General features: G+C 30.0%; 1 protein-coding gene across 3 annotated transcripts; it reads right to left on the reverse strand.

Moving 5' to 3' along the window:
* Nucleotides 1–1,419: 1,419 nt before the first annotated feature.
* On the reverse strand, nt 1,420–20,084 carry LOC111419672 (calcium-binding mitochondrial carrier protein aralar1). 3 transcript variants are annotated; one of them, XM_023052522.2, is made up of 11 exons: nt 19,791–20,084; nt 13,192–13,507; nt 12,845–13,131; nt 12,561–12,796; nt 12,442–12,480; nt 8,229–8,319; nt 8,094–8,169; nt 7,755–8,044; nt 2,028–2,466; nt 1,885–1,975; nt 1,420–1,828 (listed from the first exon to the last, which is right to left on the reverse strand). In XM_023052522.2, exons 1-11 carry the CDS (start codon nt 19,845–19,847, stop codon nt 1,639–1,641), a joined length of 2,112 nt encoding a protein of 703 aa, XP_022908290.2. In that variant the 5' UTR covers nt 19,848–20,084; the 3' UTR covers nt 1,420–1,638. The 3 variants fall into 3 exon arrangements, with proteins under 3 accessions (XP_022908290.2, XP_022908292.1, XP_022908291.2); XM_023052524.2 differs by having other exon boundaries at nt 19,787–20,084; XM_023052523.2 differs by lacking the exon at nt 12,442–12,480 and having other exon boundaries at nt 19,791–20,083.
* Between the last annotated feature and the right edge of the window lie 2,449 nt (nt 20,085–22,533).

Genomic DNA, 22,533 nt, shown 5'->3' on the forward strand with positions numbered 1-22,533 from the left:
GTGCGTTGTCGGAAAGGTCATTTTGATCAGCTTGTGTTCCTCCACTCTGGCGGCTATTCTTCTATTGGTCTGTTCCACATAGTTTTTGTTATAAAGCCGCAAGGAATGGAATAAATTCCTAGATTTTTCAGTTTCAGTTTGTCCTTTGGATTCCTGAGAGAAGCTCCTATGGTCTTGATAGGTTTGTAGGTGGTGGAAATGAAGATAGAAGTCTTCTTATGCGGTCAGTCGTTCCTCTTTTGTCCGCCGGTGGTATGATGATGTTCTATTTTTAAAACGTTTTAGGGGCTAAAGTTTACTTTGAACCAAGTTGTCTAGGGTGGTTTGTCTAAACATATGATCCTGGAGATGTCCATTCTCAGAATTTAGGCTTTTTGCTCGTCCATTGTGGTTAAGCTGGATTCCACGTTAGCAATGACAATATTTACAAATTCTAATATGCTCCGTTGACACATGTCTAGTATTTTTTCATTAAAAAACTAGATTGAAAATGATCTCCTAAATTTTTGAAGTGTTCAAATTTAATTACTTTGAAAGCCTCATTATATGTAGTAATTGTGTTGCTGCTTTTAACAGTAAGATCTTCTTCTTCTGGTGCAATGTTCAAACTCATCTCTTCTATTGTTGTAATATCGTCGATTAGAACATAATTATCAAGATTTTTTTGTGTTATGTTCATTTCATTGGCACACCTTTGCGTTTGAACTATAGTAGATAAATCTTCTAGATCTCCTTCGAATGATGTAGAATCGAATTTTTCTGAAAAGCAGCTTTTTTTGAGCAATTTTGTATCGTTGTTGACGAAACTTTATTCTAGGCTGTTTTAATCCAATAAAGTGCTTCTAAAATATTTATGGAAAATGTGCTTAAGTATTAACCCTTGAGAATAGAATTTAAAATTCGCTTAATACGCTGATGTGATATTGTGAGGCAAAAACTTGGCCGATACCCAAGGAGTAGCACAGGCAACTTGTTGCTAAACTGATTTACGTCGTCTTGATGGACATCAGCTGATTATCCGGAAATGCTCTTAAAACTTAATGCGTGGCTCTTACGCCATTTTTGCAACCAACCATTGGATTCATTGGCCGAAAGTTGGCAACATTTAATTTTTGTGCTATTTCATGAGCTTTGGTCTTCACTAAACGTCCCGATAATGGAATATTTTGACTTGACGAGAAAGCCAATTTTCAAACAAACCCCTTTTTTTGACCCTTATTGACTCCCACTGTATCCTCTCGAATTTCGATGAGGCTCTCCGATGTAACTAAACAGAGATAAAACGAAAAGAGCTTTTTTTTGAAAGTATATTTTATTTAAATAGTTTTTTAACAAATGTGCATAAATTAAACCTTAAGTAAAAAACAATAATAGAAAAATATAAGGTTTTTAACTTATTACATTTAAACACTTTGAAAATAAGAGTATTTTTTATTTATTTCGCAATTTTTTCTAATCAAGGAAAAGAACTTTTCACTTTTTATTTATAGCTTCAATAACAAATTCGTATTCTTTTATTAAAATTTAAATTAATTAATATACAGCCAATTTCGTTTCTTTTTCCGACACATTTATCACAGTGTCTTTTTTCCTTTCCTATTAAAGAAATATTTATTTACATCATCAATTCTTAATTAATTAATTTGCGACAACGTTCCTCGTTATCGTTGCGGCAGTAAACTTGGGCAAGCAAATTCCAAACTTTGTCTCAATACCGGAAAAGATTGGTAACGCAACTTGATATCCACCGATGTGATCTGGGTTTCGCGATTTCACATCTTGCTCTAATCCAACAACGGGAACTTTAAATTCAGATCCAGTTGGGCGTCTAATTTAATTTAATTTAATAAAAATTACTTAATTAATTAAATTTTTGCGACTTACGTTCCACCAAAATCAACATAAAGAGCTCTTTGTAATAACTCATATGTAACTAGTGTAACTCCGAATTGGGGCGAAGATCTAAAAACGCGAGCTGAAAATGATTTCATTAAAAAAAATATAATTAAGATGATTTTATTGGCTACCCATAGCTCCTTTCCAAAAAGCTCTGGGTCCTTCTTCTGCCATAATTTTTTTCGCAGCATCAAAAACGCCCGAGTAAGTTGTTTGACCCGCTCTAGCCACCACCTGCAACCTAGTTTTTATAACATCAGCTGGTGTAACGAGGGATGCAGCCGGGATACCGGCAATCGCTCCAGCAACCAGTAACGAAATAGGGCGATTATAACCGTTTTCATCCGCTAATTTCGCTTTCATGTGGGCATAAGCGGGAAAATAAATCGCGCTGAATGGGACATCTCGCAATAAACAAGCTTTCGCCCCTTTATAAAGACCGAATAATCCTAAATCTTTCACAACCGACCAAGCACGTACTTTACTTCCTCCAGCTATCTCCCCAGCAACTTGCAAACGAATTTTAACTATTTCTAAAGGGTTTGTAAAGATTACTTGTGAACCCCCAGCCTATAAACAAACAAAATTTATTAAAACGTACTGCTGTCTGAAGACGTATGGCTAAACCCGAAACTTTTTAGGTCTAGTGTTAGTTCTAGTTATATTTGTTATTCAGCGCCAGAATGTTGTATATCTTTATTGATCTGACACATTAGACTTAGAACTAGAAACATTCGGGTTTAGCCGTCTTGAGAGACGAGCGAAGAAGCATTAAAAAGTTTCTGGACATCTTTAAAAATATTTTGGAAATCTTTATAACTGTTTAGAAAGCGTTTAAACACTATTTGATAACTATAGAGACCATTAGAAAGCTTCTGGACACTTTTGGACATCTTTAAAGTTCCCTAGATCATTACTAGAAGTAGTCGTAGAACTAGAAACATTCGGGTTGTGTTGGTTCTAGTTCTAGGTCGAGTGTTAGTTCTAGTGACAGTGTTAAGTAGTGCTAATAAGCACTAGATGGTGCTAGATTGTATGTTGTTATTGAACTAAAACTAGAACTAACACTAGACCTAGATCTAGAAAGTTAGTTCTAGTTTTATTTATTATTTATCGCCAGATTGTTGTATATCTTTATTGATCTGACACACTAGACTTAGAACTAGAAACATTCGGGTTTAGCCGTCTTGAGAGACGAGCGAAGAAGCATTAAAAAGTTTCTGGACATCTTTAAAAATCTTTAGGAAATCTTTATAACTTTCTAGAAAGCGTTTAAACACTGTTTGATAACTATAGAGACTATTAGAAAGCTTCTGGACACTTTTGGACATCTTTAAAATCCCCTAGTTCATTACTAGAAGTAGAACTAACACAGATTCTAATTCTAGGTCGAGTGTTAGTTCTAGTGACAGTGTTAAGTAGTGCTAATAAGCACTAGATGGTGCTAGATTGTATGTTGTTATTGAACTAAAACTAGAACTAACACTAAACCTAGATCTAGAAAGTTAGTTCTAGTTTTATTTATTATTTATCGCCAGATTGTTGTATATCTTTATTGATCTGACACACTAGACTTAGAACTAGAAACATTTGGGTTTAGCCGTCTTGAGAGACGAGCAAAGAAGCATTAAAAAGTTTCTGGACATCTTTAAAAATATTTTGGAAATCTTTATAAGTGTCTAGAAAGCGTTTAAACACTATTTGATAACTATAGAGACCATTAGAAAGCTTCTGGACACTTTTGGACATCTTTAAAGTTCCCTAGATCATTACTAGAAGTAGTCGTAGAACTAGAAACATTCGGGTTGTGTTGGTTCTAGTTCTAGGTCGAGTGTTAGTTCTAGTGACAGTGTTAAGTAGTGCTAATAAGCACTAGATGGTGCTAGATTGTATGTTGTTATTGAACTAAAACTAGAACTAACACTAGACCTAGATCTAGAAAGTTAGTTCTAGTTTTATTTATTATTTATCGCCAGATTGTTGTATATCTTTATTGATCTGACACACTAGACTTAGAACTAGAAACATTCGGGTTTAGCCGTCTTGAGAGACGAGCGAAGAAGCATTAAAAAGTTTCTGGACATCTTTAAAAATCTTTAGGAAATCTTTATAACTTTCTAGAAAGCGTTTAAACACTGTTTGATAACTATAGAGACTATTAGAAAGCTTCTGGACACTTTTGGACATCTTTAAAATCCCCTAGTTCATTACTAGAAGTAGAACTAACACAGATTCTAATTCTAGGTCGAGTGTTAGTTCTAGTGACAGTGTTAAGTAGTGCTAATAAGCACTAGATGGTGCTAGATTGTATGTTGTTATTGAACTAAAACTAGAACTAACACTAAACCTAGATCTAGAAAGTTAGTTCTAGTTTTATTTATTATTTATCGCCAGATTGTTGTATATCTTTATTGATCTGACACACTAGACTTAGAACTAGAAACATTTGGGTTTAGCCGTCTTGAGAGACGAGCAAAGAAGCATTAAAAAGTTTCTGGACATCTTTAAAAATATTTTGGAAATCTTTATAAGTGTCTAGAAAGCGTTTAAACACTATTTGATAACTATAGAGACCATTAGAAAGCTTCTGGACACTTTTGGACATCTTTAAAGTTCCCTAGATCATTACTAGAAGTAGTCGTAGAACTAGAAACATTCGGGTTGTGTTGGTTCTAGTTCTAGGTCGAGTGTTAGTTCTAGTGACAGTGTTAAGTAGTGCTAATAAGCACTAGATGGTGCTAGATTGTATGTTGTTATTGAACTAAAACTAGAACTAACACTAGACCTAGATCTAGAAAGTTAGTTCTAGTTTTATTTATTATTTATCGCCAGATTGTTGTATATCTTTATTGATCTGACACACTAGACTTAGAACTAGAAACATTCGGGTTTAGCCGTCTTGAGAGACGAGCGAAGAAGCATTAAAAAGTTTCTGGACATCTTTAAAAATCTTTAGGAAATCTTTATAACTTTCTAGAAAGCGTTTAAACACTGTTTGATAACTATAGAGACTATTAGAAAGCTTCTGGACACTTTTGGACATCTTTAAAATCCCCTAGTTCATTACTAGAAGTAGAACTAACACAGATTCTAATTCTAGGTCGAGTGTTAGTTCTAGTGACAGTGTTAAGTAGTGCTAATAAGCACTAGATGGTGCTAGATTGTATGTTGTTATTGAACTAAAACTAGAACTAACACTAGACCTAGATCTAGAAAGTTAGTTCTAGTTTTATTTATTATTTATCGCCAGATTGTTGTATATCTTTATTGATCTGACACACTAGACTTAGAACTAGAAACATTCGGGTTTAACCGTCTTGAGAGACGAGCGAAAAATCATTAAAAAGTTTCTGGACATCTTTAAAAATCTTTAGGAAATCTTTATAACTTTCTAGAAAGCGTTTAAACACTATTTGATAACTATAGAGACTATTAGAAAGCTTCTGGACACTTTTGGACATCTTTAAAATCCCCTAGTTCATTACTAGAAGTAGAACTAACACAGATTCTAGTTCTAGGTCGAGTGTTAGTTCTAGTGACACTGTTAAGTAGTGCTAATAAGCACTAGATGGTGCTAGATTGTATGTTGTTATTGAACTAAAACTAGAACTAACACTAGACCTAGATCTAGAAAGTTAGTTCTAGTTTTATTTATTATTTATCGCCAGATTGTTGTATATCTTTATTGATCTGACACACTAGACTTAGAACTAGAAACATTCGGGTTTAGCCGTCTTGAGAGACGAGCGAAGAAGCATTAAAAAGTTTCTGGACATCTTTAAAAATATTTTGGAAATCTTTATAACTGTCTAGAAAGCGTTTAAACACTATTTGATAACTATAGAGACCATTAGAAAGCTTCTGGACACTTTTGGACATCTTTAAAATCCCCTAGTTCATTACTAGAAGTAGAACTAACACAGATTCTAGTTCTAGGTCGAGTGTTAGTTCTAGTGACACTGTTAAGTAGTGCTAATAAGCACTAGATGGTGCTAGATTGTATGTTGTTATTGAACTAAAACTAGAACTAACACTAAACCTAGATCTAGAAAGTTAGTTCTAGTTTTATTTATTATTTATCGCCAGATTGTTGTATATCTTTATTGATCTGACACACTAAACTTAGAACTAGAAACATTCGGGTTTAGCCGTCTTGAGAGACGAGCGAAGAAGCATTAAAAAGTTTCTGGACATCTTTAAAAATATTTTGGAAATCTTTATAACTGTCTAGAAAGCGTTTAAACACTATTTGATAACTATAGAGACTATTAGAAAGCTTCTGGACACTTTTGGACATCTTTAAAATCCCCTAGTTCATAACTAGAAGTAGAACTAACACAGATTCTAGTTCTAGGTCGAGTGTTAGTTCTAGTGACAGTGTTAAGTAGTGCTAATAAGCACTAGATGGTGCTAGATTGTATGTTGTTATTGAACTAAAACTAGAACTAACACTAGACCTAGATCTAGAAAGTTAGTTCTAGTTTTATTTATTATTTATCGCCAGATTGTTGTATATCTTTATTGATCTGACACACTAGACTTAGAACTAGAAACATTCGGGTTTAGCCGTCTTGAGAGACGAGCGAAGAAGCATTAAAAAGTTTCTGGACATCATTAAAAATATTTTAGAAATCTTTATAACTGTCTAGAAAGCGTTTAAACACTATTTGATAACTATAGAGACTATTAGAGAGCTTCTGGACACTTTTGGACATCTTTAAAGTTCCCTAGATCATTACTAGAAGTAGTCGTAGAACTAGAAACATTCGGGTTGTGTTGGTTCTAGTTCTAGGTCGAGTGTTAGTTCTAGTGACAGTGTTAAGTAGTGCTAATAAGCACTAGATGGTGCTAGATTGTATGTTGTTATTGAACTAAAACTAGAACTAACACTAGACCTAGATCTAGAAAGTTAGTTCTAGTTTTATTTATTATTTATCGCCAGATTGTTGTATATCTTTATTGATCTGACACACTAGACTTAGAACTAGAAACATTCGGGTTTAGCTGTCTTGAGAAACGAGCGAAGAAGCATTAAAGAGTTTCTGGACATCTGTAAAAATCTTTTGGAAATCTTTATAACTGTCTAGAAAGCGTTTAAACACTATTTGATAACTATAGAGACCATTAGAAAGCTTCTGGACACTTTTGGACATCTTTAAAATCCCCTAGTTCATTACTAGAAGTAGAACTAACACAGATTCTAGTTCTAGGTCGAGTGTTAGTTTTAGTGACAGTGTTAAGTAGTGCTAATAAGCACTAGATGGTGCTAGATTGTATGTTGTTATTGAACTAAAACTAGAACTAATACTAAACCTAGATCTAGAAAGTTAGTTCTAGTTTTATTTATTATTTATCGCCAGATTGTTGTATATCTTTATTGATCTGACACACTAGACTTTGAACTAGAAACATTCGGGTTTAGCCGTCTTGAGAGACGAGCGAAGAAGCATTAAAACGTTTCTGGACATCTTTAAAAATCTTTAGGAAATCTTTATAACTGTCTAGAAAGCGTTTAAACACTATTTGATAACTATAGAGACTATTAGAAAGCTTCTGGACACTTTTGGACATCTTTAAAATCCCCTAGTTCATTACTAGAAGTAGAACTAACACAGATTCTAGTTCTAGGTCGAGTGTTAGTTCTAGTGACAGTGTTAAGTAGTGCTAGTAAGCACTAGATGGTGCTAGATTGTATGTTGTTATTGAACTAAAACTAGAACTAACACTAGATCTAGAAAGTTAGTTCTAGTTTTATTTATTATTTATCGCCAGATTGTTGTATATCTTTATTGAACTCGTAATTTACGATACTTTAGCTTTCTAGGATTAATAAGAATTAAATTTATAAATCAACTTACACAAGCCCCCGCTAATATTTCCCCCCAAATTGGAATATTTCCATTTTTATCATACAATTTATCACGAACGAAATCATTAACGGTTAATTTGATAGCTTTTTCCGGCGCAACTCCCATTAATTGAGGCACTAACCCTCGGTAAAGCCCAAAAACGCCTTCGTGTCTCACCACTTTCTTAAAACAATCAAAACTATTTCGATACATTAATTCGCCGATGAAAGATCCAGCTCTTTGATTTTGCATCCGCGTTTTCACCAGATCAATTGGGTAAACCGCCGTGGCCCCAACGGCTAAAATCATTAAAAATTAGAGCTAAATTAAATTAATAAATTAAAATACCTCCGGCGATGGAACCCAATGTAAAGCGATAAGTGCTTTCTAATATTTGGATTAAAATTCCTCTGTCTTCGGGACTCTTAATAAAAATAATTTTAATTGATTTTAATTGAATTAGAGATTTATTTTTAGACTTACGGAGACTGCTTTAATTTCTGCTAACCTATTTGTGATTTGTTTAAAATATTGCTCTGGTGCTATTGCGTTTAGATCGTTGTAGACGATGCGGCTATGAAAAGAAGAAAACGATATTGCAGTAAAATTTAGATATAACGGACCTTAATATAACGGATATTAATGTTATCTATTTCATTTCAATCTTCATAAAAAATTCAGGGTATTCCCCGAGTTGTCCGTAGGATGTAATAATCAAGGACGATAGTTCTAGTTTTAATTGTTATTTTTCTCGGTTTTTACGCGAATCATTAACCGTGAATCAACGACACATATTAAAACTTGTTGGAAAGAATTTTTGTTTTTACTTGTCTTGTGCTCGTTTTCCGTAAAGCTCTAGTGATGGTCAAGTCATTGACCAAGTCATTGATTGTCGAAAGTCAGTTAACAGATAGACTTGAATTACCAATATTGCCTAAGTCAGTACAAAGTAATATTGAAAATGCCCTGATGATGATTATGAATGACGAAATCATTCTGTGCAAAATGTCAAAAGTCTCTGTGATGAGCACAAAATAGAACTTTTTCCGTCTTGCATATACTGTAACTAGATTCTTATGAGAATGTGTTTACTTTAAATTAATACATTACAAGATAAAAATATATTTAAACGCTTATAGCTACTTTAAGTTACTTTTTTCTTTGTTCAAAAGGTTTGAATGACAACAAATTCATCAAATTTTCATAATTTCGTATTTTTCTCAATATCTATACATTTGAGAGCAAAAGTACAAGAGAGCAGTATTGCTAAGTATAAAATTTGCTACAACTTTTGTTTTAAATGTTTTTTTGTAACATGCTTCGATATCCAAGTGTTATCATTAACTACTTTTCAAACAACAAAATTCATAAAATTTTCATAATTTCGTATTTTTCTCAATATCTATGCATCTGACAGCAAAAGTACAAGAGAGCAATATTACTAAGTATAAAATTTGCTACAACTTTTGTTTTAAATGTTTTTTTGTAACATACTTCGATATCCCAGTGTTATCCTTAACTACTTTTCAAACAACAAAATTCATAAAATTTTCATAATTTCGTATTTTTCTCAATATCTATGCATCTGAGAGCAGAAGTACAAGAGAGCAATATTGCTAAGTATAAAATTTGCTACAACTTTTGTTTTAAATGTTTTTTGTAACATGCTTCAATATCCAGGTGTTATCATTAACTAGTTTTCAAACAACAAAATTCATCAAATTTTCATAATTTCGTATTTTTCTCAATATCTATGCATCTGAGAGCAGAAGTACAAGAGAGCAATATTGCTAAGTATAAAATTTGCTACAACTTTTGTTTTAAATGTTTTTTGTAACATGCTTCAATATCCAGGTGTTATCATTAACTAGTTTTCAAACAACAAAATTCATCAAATTTTCATAATTTCGTATTTTTCTCAATATCTATGCATCTGAGAGCAGAAGTACAAGAGAGCAATATTGCTAAGTATAAAATTTGCTACAACTTTTGTTTTAAATGTTTTTTTGTAACATGCTCTGATATCCAAATGTTACCATGCAGTACTTTTAAAACGACGAAATTCATAAAATTGTCATAATTTCGTATTTTTCTCAATATCTATGCATCTGAGAGCAAAAGTACAAGAAAGCAATATTGCTAAGTATAAAATTTGCTACAACTTTTGTTTTAAATGTTTTTTTGTAACATGCTTCGATATCCAAGTGTTATCATTAACTACATTTCAAACAACAAAATTCATCAAATTTTCATAATTTCGTATTTTTCTCAATATCTATACATTTGAGAGCAAAAGTACAAGAGAGCAATATTGCTAAGTATAAAATTTGCTACAACTTTTGTTTTAAATGTTTTTTTGTAACATGCTTCGATATCCAAGTGTTATCATTAACTACTTTTCAAACAACAAAATTCATAAAATTTTCATAATTTCGTATTTTTCTCAATATCTATGCATCTGACAGCAAAAGTACAAGAGAGCAATATTGCTAAGTACAAAATTTGCTACAACTTTTGTTTTAAATGTTTTTTTGTACTATGCTTCAATATCCAAGTATTATCATTAACTACTTTTCAAACAACAAAATTCATCAAATTTTCATAATTTCGTATTTTTCTCAATATCTATGCATCTGAGAGCAAAAGTACAAGAAAGCAATATTGCTAAGTATAAAATTTGCTACAACTTTTGTTTTAAATGTTTTTTTGTAACATACTTCGATATCCCAGTATTATCATTAACTACTTTTAAAACAACAAAATTCATAAAATTTTCATAATTTCGTATTTTTCTCAATATCTATACATCTGAGAGCAAAAGTACAAGAGAGCAATATTGCTAAGTATAAAATTTGCTACAACTTTTGTATTAAAAGTTTTTTTTGTAAATGCTCTGATAACCAAGTGTTACCATCAAGTACTTTCAAAACGACGAAATTCATCAAATTTTCATAATTTCGTATTTTTCTCAATGTTTATGCATCTGAGAGCAAAAGTATAAGAAAGCAATATTGCTAAGTATAAAATTTGCCACAACTTTTGTTTTAAATGTTTTTTTGTAACATGCTTCGATATCCAAGTGTTATCATTAACTACATTTCAAACAACAAAATTCATCAAATTTTCATAATTTCGTATTTTTCTCAATATCTATACATTTGAGAGCAAAAGTACAAGAGAGCAATATTGCTAAGTATGAAATTTGCTACAACTTTTGTTTTAAATGTTTTTTTGTAACATGCTTCGATATCCAAGTGTTATCATTAACTACTCTTCAAACAACAAAATTCATCAAATTTTCATAATTTCGTATTTTGCTCAATATCTACACATCTGACAGCAAAAGTACAACAGAACAATATTGCTAAGTATAAAATTTGCTACAACTTTTGTTTTAAAAGTTTTTTTGTAACATGCTTCGATATCCAAATATTATCATTAACTACTTTTCAAACATCAAAATTCATAAAATTTCATAATTTCGTATTTTGCTCAATATCTACACATCTGACAGCAAAAGTACAACAGAACAATATTGCTAAGTATAAAATTTGCTACAACTTTTGTTTTAAAAGTTTTTTTGTAACATGCTTCGATATCCAAATATTATCATTAACTACTTTTCAAACATCAAAATTCATAAAATTTCATAATTTCGTATTTTTCTCAAAAAATATACATCTGAGAGCAAAAGTACAAGAGAGCAATATTGCTAAGTATAAAATTTGCTACAACTTTTGTTATAAAAGTCTTTTTGTAACATGCTTCAATATCCAAGTATTATCATTAACTACTTTTCAAACAACAAAATTCATCAAATTTTCATAATTTCGTATTTTTCTCAATATCTATCTATCTGACAGCAAAAGTACAAGAGAGCAATATTGCTAAGTATAAAATTTGCTACAACTTTTGTTTTAAAAGTTTTTTTGTAACATACTTCGATATCCCAGTGTTATCATTAACTACTTTTCAAACAACAAAATTCATCAAGTTTTCAAAATTTCGTATTTTTCTCAATATCTATGCATCTGAGAGCAAAAGTACAAAAGAGCAATATTGCTAAGTACAAAATTTGCTACAACTTTTGTTTAAAAAATTTTTTTATAACAAACTCCGATTTCCGAGTGTTACCATTAGCTAGTTGTAAAACAACGAAATTCATAAAATTTTCATAATTTCACATTTTTCTCGATATTTACGCATCTGAGAGCAAAAGTGAAAGAGAGCAATATTATTAAGAATAAAATTTGCTACAATTTTTGTTCCAAAAGTTTTTTTGTAATATGCGCCGATTCCCTGAAGACGCACTTTAAATTCGAAACTTTCTAGTTCTAGTGTTGCTTATTACATTAAATGTTATTTAGCGCTGACGTCCCGAGATGTAGCGTCGTCTTAGATTCTACCGTCCTTGATCATATACAGTGTCCGCCAAAAGTCAACGTCACCCGTTTTTTTTGTTCCATTTCATCTATGTTTCTGAAATTTAATTCATTCCGATTTTTCGATCCAAAGTATTTTCAAGATGGTGGCCCGGAAGTAGACCACAAAATCGTTATTTTATATCGGTTATTAATCCGTTATATCGAGGTGTTTTTAACTTATTTTTAACAACAAACAACAAAAACTACTAAAAATAAGGAAAAACGAACTTGAAATTTACGTAGTATTTTTGATAATCATATAAAGAACGAACCCATCCCACAATCCGCAATCTTCTAATCGATAATAGAGACTATTCCAAGCAGCAATTAAATTAAATTTTTTTATCGTTTTAACTAATTACTTCTCAGACAAATATAGATAAAAATTTACCCGCTTTGATGTAAAATATCACACAATTGGAATAAAATATCAACTTCCAGCGGCGTCATTTGAGACATAGCTTGTGCAGAATGCATAAACTCTTCTTTGGTGACTTCTTGCGCGCGATGACCGCTCGTAACATTTAAATAAATACGTTTCGCAAGCTCCATATTATTTAAAAGGGAATTAAAAGCGATGAAATAGGGGAAACTAACTCTCCTACCCGTTTGGCTTCCGCTAGCAGCCTAAAAAATCATTTCTAATTAAAATAATTAAAAAAAAAAATGATTTACCTCAATTAAATGCGATTGAACTTGCTTCGTTAATAAATGACTCTTAATGCTGAGCATAATATCGTGAAAATCCAAAACGGAAATGAAACCAGATCCATCTTTATCAGCTCTGCGAAAACCTTCAATCGCGTATTCTTCATGAAAATCGTGAATGAATTGACTAAACTCGCTGTAGGTTATTAATCGTTGGCGGTTCTTTCCAAAATACAACTCAACGAATGTCGATTCGATATTAAACGGGATTCTAAGATGTAGTTCGGTTTTTTTCATCACCTCCACGAATTCGGCTAAAACACAACAACAAAAATTTAATTTACAACAAATTAAAACTAATTTAGTTAACTTACAAAAACTAACCATTCCATTTCCGTTAACATCGAAAAGTTGAAACGCCGTTTTATAAAGTGCATCGGGGTAACATAAAAGGCCTTCGAACGCTTGGAATTCGGAGTACGAGATGAACCCATCTTTGCTGGTGTCAACGATGGAAGCCAACATACGCACGGAATCTTGGTTGAAATCGGTCCCGTTGAAAAGGCCGAGATATTTCCGCACGAAGTCTTCGGCGGTCATAAATTTTTCGCCGTTCTTTTCGACCGACGCGTATTTGTTGAAGATTTCATGGAGTTGATCTGGATTAGCCCTTTTCAAATAACCTGCACCCTAAAAAATTATTAAAAATAAATTCATTTTAATTCAATTCTTTTTTAAACCTCAGTCATAAAGTAAAATGAAATAAAACGAGCTTGATTCCGAAATATCCCAGGACGATCTAGATTTCGATTTAATTCTAGGTCTATTTAAAAATAGAGTTTCCGCTCTGAATCATATTTCTTATCTTTGCTTTTCCACTCAAATTATTTTTATTTTAATAGTTTTTATTTTAGCCACATAGCATATACACATTTGAAATAGTGAAATTCACTGAGTATTGTTTTCTGCTGAATGCTATTTGATTGCATTTGTCGCAATTTATGCAAAAAAAACTTTTTGAGACATATATTTATAATCTGTCTATATCAATGTATAAACTTTGACAATCAGAAGTGGATTAAACCTTCGAGAACATTTTACAATCATCAGCGTATTGCACAATAACACTAGTGTGAAAGCATTCATATATATCATTAATATAAGCTATAAAGAGTAAAGTTAGATATGAAAATATTAATTTTTACAGCTTGATATGTATCCGAAACAATGATAAACAAGTTAATCATCTATGTGGACATCGAACTGCATCAAGCAGTGTAGTCTTCTTCGAGAATTTCGATTTTCAATGAAATAGTCTTCTGTAAGCAGTATTTAAATTTCTGTCAACAGTATTTAACCATATCCAAACAATATTTAGTGTTTAATTATCAGTATGTAGTCTTTTATTAGCTGCACCAATTCATCTTCCATTAGAAGTATCTACTACAGCGTCCTGTATTTAGTTTTGACAACATCTAGTCTTCTATTGGCAGTATTCAATCTTCTACCAGTACTATTTAGTCTTCTTCAAGCAGTATTTATTGTTCTACCATCGGTATCCAGTCATCATCCATTACCAGTATCTAGTACATAATGTCCAGTGTACTGCAAACTATCTTTAAGCAGTATAAAATGATCTGCAATGAGAATTTTGATTTTCGATGATGCAGTCTTTTGCAAAGAGCACTATTTTATCTTTTGACAACATCTAGTCTTCTATTAGCAGTATTTAATCTTCTGCCAGCAGTATTTAGTCTTCTCCAAGCAATATTTATTGTTCTACCATTGGCATCGTCGCATATAATAAGTATTCAGTCTTCTTCCATTACTAGTATCTAATACATAATGTCCGATTCCCGAGTGTTACCACTAATAACTTGAAAAAACAACAAATTCATAAAATGTTCATAATTTCGTATTTTTTTCAATATCTATGCATCTGACAGCAAAAGTACAAGAGAGCAATATTGCTAAGTATAAAATTTGCTACAACTTTTGTTATAAAAGTTTTTTTGTAACATGCTTCGATATCCTAGTGTTACCATCAAGTACTTTCAAAACGACGAAATTCATCAAATTTTCATAATTTCGTCTTTTTCTCAATATCTATGCATCTGACAGCAAAACTACAAGAGAGCAATATTGCTAAGTATAAAATTTGCTACAACTTTTGTTATAAAAGTTTTTTTGTAACATGATCCGATATCCTAGTGTTACCATTAACTACGTTTAAAACAACAAAATTCATAAAAGTTTCATAATTTCGTAATTTTCTCAATATCTATGCATCTGACAGCAAAAGTACAAGAGTGCAATATTGCTAAGTATAAAATTTGCTATAACTTTTGTTTTAAATGTTTTTTTGTAACATGCTCTGATATCCAAATGTTACCATGCAGTACTTTCAAAACGAAGAAATTCATAAAATTTTCATAATTTCGTATTTTTCTCAATATCTATGCATCTGACAGCAAAAGTACAAGGGAGCAATATTGATAAGTATAAAATTTGCTACAACTTTTGTATTAAAAGTCTTTTTGTAACATACTTCGATATACCAATGTTATCATTAACTACTTTTCAAACAACAAAATTCATCACATTTGCATAATTTCGTATTTTTCTCAATATCTATGCATCTGACAGCAAAAGTACAAGAAAGCAATATTGCTAAGTAAAAAATTTGCTACAACTTTTGTTTTAAATGTTTTTTTGTAACATACTTCGATATCCCAGTGTTAGCATTAACTACTTTTCAAACAACAAAATTCACCAAATTTTCATAATTTCGTATTTTTCTCAATATCTATGCATCTGACAGCAAAAGTACAAGAGAGCAATATTGCTAAGTATAAAATTTGCTACAACTTTTGTTTTAAAAGTTTTTTTGTAACATACTTCGATATCCCAGTGTTATCATTAACTACTTTTCAAACAACAAGATTCATCAAATTTTCAAAATTTCGTATTTTTCTCAATATCTATACATCTGAGAGCAAAAGTACAAGAGAGCAATATTGCTAAGTACAAAATTTGCTACAACTTTTGTTTTAAAAGTTTTTTTGTAACATGATCCGATATCCTAGTGTTACCATTAACTACGTTTAATACAACAAAATTCATCAAATTTTCATAATTTCGTAATTTTCTCAATGTCTATGCATCTGACAGCAAAAGTACAAGAGAGCAATATTGCTAAGTATAAAATTTGCTACAACTTTTGTTATAAAAGTTTTTTTGTAACATGCTTCGATATCCAAGTGTTATCATTAACTACTTTTCAAACAACAAAATTCATCAAATTTTCATAATTTCGTATTTTTCTCAATATCTATGCATCTGACAGCAAAAGTACAAGAGAGCAATATTGCTAAGTATAAAATTTGCTACAACTTTTGTTTTAAAAGTTTTTTTGTAACATACTTCGATATCCCAGTGTTATCATTAACTACTTTTCAAACAACAAGATTCATCAAATTTTCAAAATTTCGTATTTTTCTCAATATCTATACATCTGAGAGCAAAAGTACAAGAGAGCAATATTGCTAAGTATAAAATTTGCTACAACTTTTGTTATAAAAGTTTTTTTGTAACATGCTTCGATATCCCAGTGTTACCATCAAGTACTTTCAAAACGACGAAATTCATAAAATTTTCATAATTTCGTATTTTTCTCAATATCTATGCACCTGACAGCAAAAGTACAAGAGAGCAATATTGCTAAGTATAAAATTTGCTACAACTTTTGTTATAAAAGTTTTTTTGTAACATGATCCGATATCCTAGTGTTACCATTAACTACGTTTAAAACAACAAAATTCATCAAATTTTCATAATTTCGTAATTTTCTCAATGTCTATACATCTGACAGCAAAAGTACAAGAGAGCAATATTGCTAAGTATAAAATTTGCTACAACTTTTGTTATAAAAGTTTTTTTGTAACATGCTTCGATATCCTAGTGTTACCATCAAGTACTTTCAAAACGACGAAATTCATAAAATTTTCATAATTTCGTATTTTTCTCAATATCTATGCATCTGACAGCAAAACTACATGAGAGCAATATTGCTAAGTATAAAATTTGCTACAATTTTTGTTATAAAAGTTTTTTTGTAACATGCTTCGATATCCAAGTGTTATCATTAACTACTTTTAAAACAACAAAATTCATAAAATTTTTATAATTTCGTAATTTTCTCAATGTCTATACATCTGACAGCAAAAGTACAAGAGAGCAATATTGCTAAGTATAAAATTTGCTACAACTTTTGTTATAAAAGTTTTTTTGTAACATGCTTCGATATCCAAGTGTTATCATTAACTACTTTTCAAACAACAAAATTCATCAAATTTTCATAATTTCGTATTTTTCTCAATATCTATACATCTGAGAGCAAAAGTACAAGAGAGCAATATTGCTAAGTATAAAATTTGCTGCAACTTTTGTTATAAAAGTTTTTTTGTAACATGCTTCGATATCCTAGTGTTACCATCAAGTACTTTCAAAACGACGAAATTCATAAAATGTTCATAATTTCGTATTTTTCTCAATATCTATGCATCTGACAGCAAAAGTACAAGAGAGCAATATTGCTAAGTATAAAATTTGCTACAACTTTTGTTTTAAAAGTTTTTTTGTAACATACTTCAATATCCCAGTGTTATCATTAACTACTTTTCAAACAACAAAATTCATCAAATTTTCAAAATTTCGTATTTTTCTCAATATCTATACATCTGAGAGCAAAAGTACAAGAGAGCAATATTGCTAAGTATAAAATTTGCTACAACTTTTGTTTTAAAAGTTTTTTTGTAACATACTTCGATATCCCAGTGTTATCATTAACTACTTTTCAAACAACAAAATTCATCAAATTTTCATAATTTCGTATTTTTCTCAATATCTATGCATCTGACAGCAAAAGTACAAGAGAGCAATACTGCTAAGTATCGGTATCCAGTCTTCATCCATTGCCAATATCTAGTACATAATGTCCAGTGTACTGCAAGCAGAATCAAGTAGTTTACAAGCAATATTCAGTCTTCTGGAAACTATCTTTAAGCAGTATAAAATGATCTGCAATGAGAATTTTGATTTTCGATGATGCAGTCTTTTGCAAACAACGCTATTTTATCTTTTGACAAGATCTAGTCTTCTATTAGCAGTATTTAGTCTTCTCCAAGCAGTATGTATTGTTCTACCATTGGTATCTAGTCTCATATAAAAACTATCCAGTCTTCTTCCATTACTAGTATTTAGTACATAATATCGAGCGAATATTCAGTTTTCTGCAAGCAATCTTTAAGCAATATAAAATGATCTGCAATGATATTTACGCATCTGAGAGCAAAAGTGAAGGATTCATCAAATGTTAATACTTTCGTACTTTTCTCGATATTTAAGCATCTAGGACTAAAAGTAAAGGAGAGCAATATTGTTGAGAATAAAATTTCCTACAACTATTGTTCTAAAATTTTTTTTGTATAGTGCTCCAAATTCATAAAATTTTCATATTTTTGTGATTTTCTCAATATTGACGCATCTGAGAGCAATATCATTAAGAATATAATTTGCTACAACTTTGCTTGCAAAAAACAATGATTTCAGCAAATTTTCATGTTTTTCTTGATAGATTTACGGAAAATTTAATTTTCTGCCAACAATATTTAGTCCTCTCCAAGCAGTATTTAGTTGTTCTATTATAGGTATGTAGTCTTTTATTACCAGCATCCAGTCATCTTCTATTAGAAGTGTCTAGTACTCGATGAGTATAGTTTAGCCTTCAATGCAAACAGTTCCTATTCTTCTGCAAGTATTAAGAAATCATCTGCAAGCAACATCTACTCTTTTGCAAACATTTAGTAGTCTTCCACAAGAAAAATTTACTCTTGTTCATTTAGTCTTCTGTCTACAACATCAATAGCTTGCAGCAGAACATTTTCTGTCTCTAATATCCAGTATCTATCATACAATCAAACAGAGCGCAGGTTTCATTAAGATATCTAATTTTCTGGAAATGATATAAAATTGGAAGGATGGAGTTTAACGCAAATTATTAACAAAACAGACGCTTTTTATGCGTTAAAGAATAGATAACAAGAAAATATGATATCAACAGTTGTGTAACTATCTTATAAGTGTTGATGTAATTAGATCTTTTTATTAAAAGATCTTGTTTTATTAGTATGTTTTTATTGTAATAATTAAAAAAATTTGACAAGTTCATAAAGCGCCATCTTTTGGGTAATAGCAGAACCGATTTTTTAAAAATTAAATTTTGAAAAAAGCTAAAATATTAATTAACTCAACAAAAATTGATTTGTTCTAATAAAATTCGTTTTAAATAAATTTGTTTATGTTAAAATATAAAAATATTTTAGGATTTGCATTTTCGAATAAAATCATGCAATGTTTTTGAAGTTTTGAAATCGAAATTTCAACAGTTTCTCGAAAGATAACGTTTCTAAGTTAAAAACAACTCGTTTTCGTCCAATTCATTAAGTTTAAAAATGAGATTAGACGTCGATCTATGTTGTAAATTTAATAAACTAACGTCATCGCGTACACAATTATTTATTCCATCAAAAAGATCTATTAACACGAACGATAACGATGATGCATTGTTTAAAAAAATTTTTTTAATTGTTATTGAAATAACAACAAATTTAAAAATATCATATTTTCGCTCCCTAAGGATATAATTGAGGTTATTAAATCGAATTATTGCTTCTAATTACGATTTGAAAGCGAAAAAATGGGGATATCCTTTTACAACCGACATAAACAGAAATTTAAGTTTGCTTTTTTTAATATTTTGCCGCAGCTCGTCGCGTTGTAGAATCGATAATTCTACTGCAGATGCGGAAAAGTAACATTTTTAGTTTTACGAATTAAAAATAAATTTGTTTATTTATTTTTAGATAAAGATTAACATGCGGAAATGAATAAAACCGAAAGAAAACTTACCCACCTCTTGACAACTAGCTCTCGATACCCCAAAATTGAATCCCACCACGTGCATTCCCATTTAATAACAATATAAATTTAAAAAATAATAAAATTATTAAAAAAGAAAAACTAATTAATGTAAAACCCACACAGCCGTTTGCAACAAAACTAAATAAATCGTCTAAATAGTATTATAACGGTGTAAAATGTAAAACGCGGGACCTTTTTAATCGAAAAACACAACAGAAATTAGGTTATGTTAACTAACAAAGCAGGACTCTATGAACGCCGTTGATCATAGTTGGTAGTGAAAAAGTTGACTACGAAAAACGTTAACAAATAACTGTCAGTTTGACAACTAACAGCGACATCTTTAGAGAAAAAGATGATTTTTTTAAATTAAATTAAAATTACATCACATTAGAATTAAAAACAATTAAATTAATTTAATTAATAAATTTATTAATAATCTTTTTAAGTCACCATCTCTTTTTTAACAATTCCAACTAGTAATTTCATAAACGTCATTTTTAGCTGTCATAATGATAAATGTTAACGATATCTTCAAAGAAAAGGATTTTAAAACAACAATTAAATTAATTTAATTAATAAATTTATTATTAATAATAATCTTTTTAAGTCGCCATCTCTTTTTTAACATTCCAACTAGTATATTGATTCGATAATTTCATAAACGTCATTTTTAGCTGTCATAATGATAAATGTTAACGATATCTTCAAAGAAAAGGATTTTAAAACATCAATTAAATTAATTTAATTAATAAATTTATTATTAATAATAATCAGTTTAAGTCGCCATCTCTTTTTTAACATCCCAACTAGTGTATTGATTCGATAATTTCATAAACGTCATTTTTAGCTGTCATAATGATAAATGTTAAGGATATCTTCAAAGAAAAGGATTTTAAAACGTGAATTAAATTAATTTAATTAATAAATTTATTATTAATAATAATCTGTTTAAGTCGCCATCTCTTTTTTAACATCCCAACTAGTGTATTGATTCGGTAATTTCATAAACGTCATTTTTAGCTGTCATAATGATAGCTGTTAGCGATATCTTCAAAGAAAAGGATTTTAAAACGTCAATTAAATTAATTTAATTAATAAATTTATTATTAATAATAACCTTTTTAAGTCGCCATCTCTTTTTTAACATTCCAACTAGTGTATTGATTCGGTAATTTCATAAACGTCATTTTTAGCTGTCATAATGATAGCTGTTAGCGATATCTTCAAAGAAAAGGATTTTAAAACACCAATTAAATTAATTTAATTAATAAATTTATTATTAATAATAATCTGTTTAAGTCGCCATCTCTTTTTTAACATCTCAACTAGTGTATTGATTCGATAATTACACAAACGTCATTTTTAGCTGTCATAATGATAGCTGTTAACGATATCTTCAAAGAAAAGGATTTTAAAACATCAATTAAATTAATTTAATTAATAAATTTATTATTAATAATAATCTGTTTAAGTCGCCATCTCTTTTTTAACATTCCAACTAGTGTATTGATTCGATAATTTCACAAACGTCATTTTTAGCTGTCATAATGATAGCTGTTAACGATATCTTCAAAGAAAAGGATTTTAAAACATCAATTAAATTAATTTAATTAATAAATTTATTGTTAATAACAATCTTTTTAAGTCGCCATCTCTTTTTTAACATTCCAACTAGTGTATTGATTCGGTAATTTCATAAACGTCATTTTTAGCTGTCATAATGATAGCTGTTAACGATATCTTCAAAGAAAAGGATTTTAAAACATCAATTAAATTAATTTAATTAATAAATTTATTATTAATAATAATCTGTTTAAGTCGCCATCTCTTTTTTAACATCCTAACTAGTGTATTGATTCGGTAATTTCATAAACGTCATTTTTAGCTGTCATAATGATAGCTGTTAACAATATCTTCAAAGAAAAGGATTTTAAAACATCAATTAAATTAATAAATTTATTATTAATAATAATCTGTTTAAGTCGCCATCTCTTTTTTAACATTCCAACTAGTGTATTGATTCGGTAATTTCATAAACGTCATTTTTAGCTGTCATAATGATAGCTGTCAACGATATCTTCAAAGAAAAGGATTTTAAAACGTCAATTAAATTAATTTAATTAATAAATTTATTATTAATAATAATCTTTTTAAGTCGCCATCTCTTTTTTAACATCCCAACTAGTGTATTGATTCGGTAATTTCATAAACGTCATTTTTAGCTGTCATAATGATAGCTGTTAACGATATCTTCAAAGAAAAGGATTTTAAAACACCAATTAAATTAATTTAATTAATAAATTTATTATTAATAATAACCTTTTTAAGTCGCCATCTCTTTTTTAACATCCCAACTAGTGTATTGATTCGATAATTTCACAAACGTCATTTTTAGCTGTCATAATGATAGCTGTTAACGATATCTTCAAAGAAAAGGATTTTAAAACATCAATTAAATTAATTTAATTAATAAATTTATTATTAATAATAATCTGTTTAAGTCGCCATCTCTTTTTTAACATTCCAACTAGTGTATTGATTCGATAATTTCACAAACGTCATTTTTAGCTGTTATAATGATAGCTGTTAACGATATCTTCAAAGAAAAGGATTTTAAAACACCAATTAAATTAATTTAATTAATAAATTTATTATTAATAATAATCTGTTTAAGTCGCCATCTCTTTTTTAACATCCTAACTAGTGTATTGATTCGGTAATTTCATAAACGT

Source organism: Onthophagus taurus, chromosome 10, assembly GCF_036711975.1.
Source record: "Onthophagus taurus isolate NC chromosome 10, IU_Otau_3.0, whole genome shotgun sequence".
Taxonomy (NCBI): domain Eukaryota; kingdom Metazoa; phylum Arthropoda; class Insecta; order Coleoptera; family Scarabaeidae; genus Onthophagus; species Onthophagus taurus.

What these genes read in the sequence shown, in the direction of transcription:
- LOC111419672 (XM_023052522.2), bottom strand. Translation starts at nt 19,847, where the DNA reads ATGGGAATGCACGTGGTGGGATTCAATTTTGGGGTATCGAGAGCTAGT. An exon ending in AAATGGAATGGTTAGTTTTT is followed by an intron (nt 13,132 to 13,191) that starts GTAAGTTAACTA and finishes GTTGTGTTTTAG; the next exon opens with CCGAATTCGTGGAGGTGATG. An exon ending in CAGAAATTAAAGCAGTCTCC is followed by an intron (nt 8,170 to 8,228) that starts GTAAGTCTAAAA and finishes ATTTTTATTAAG; the next exon opens with AGTCCCGAAGACAGAGGAAT.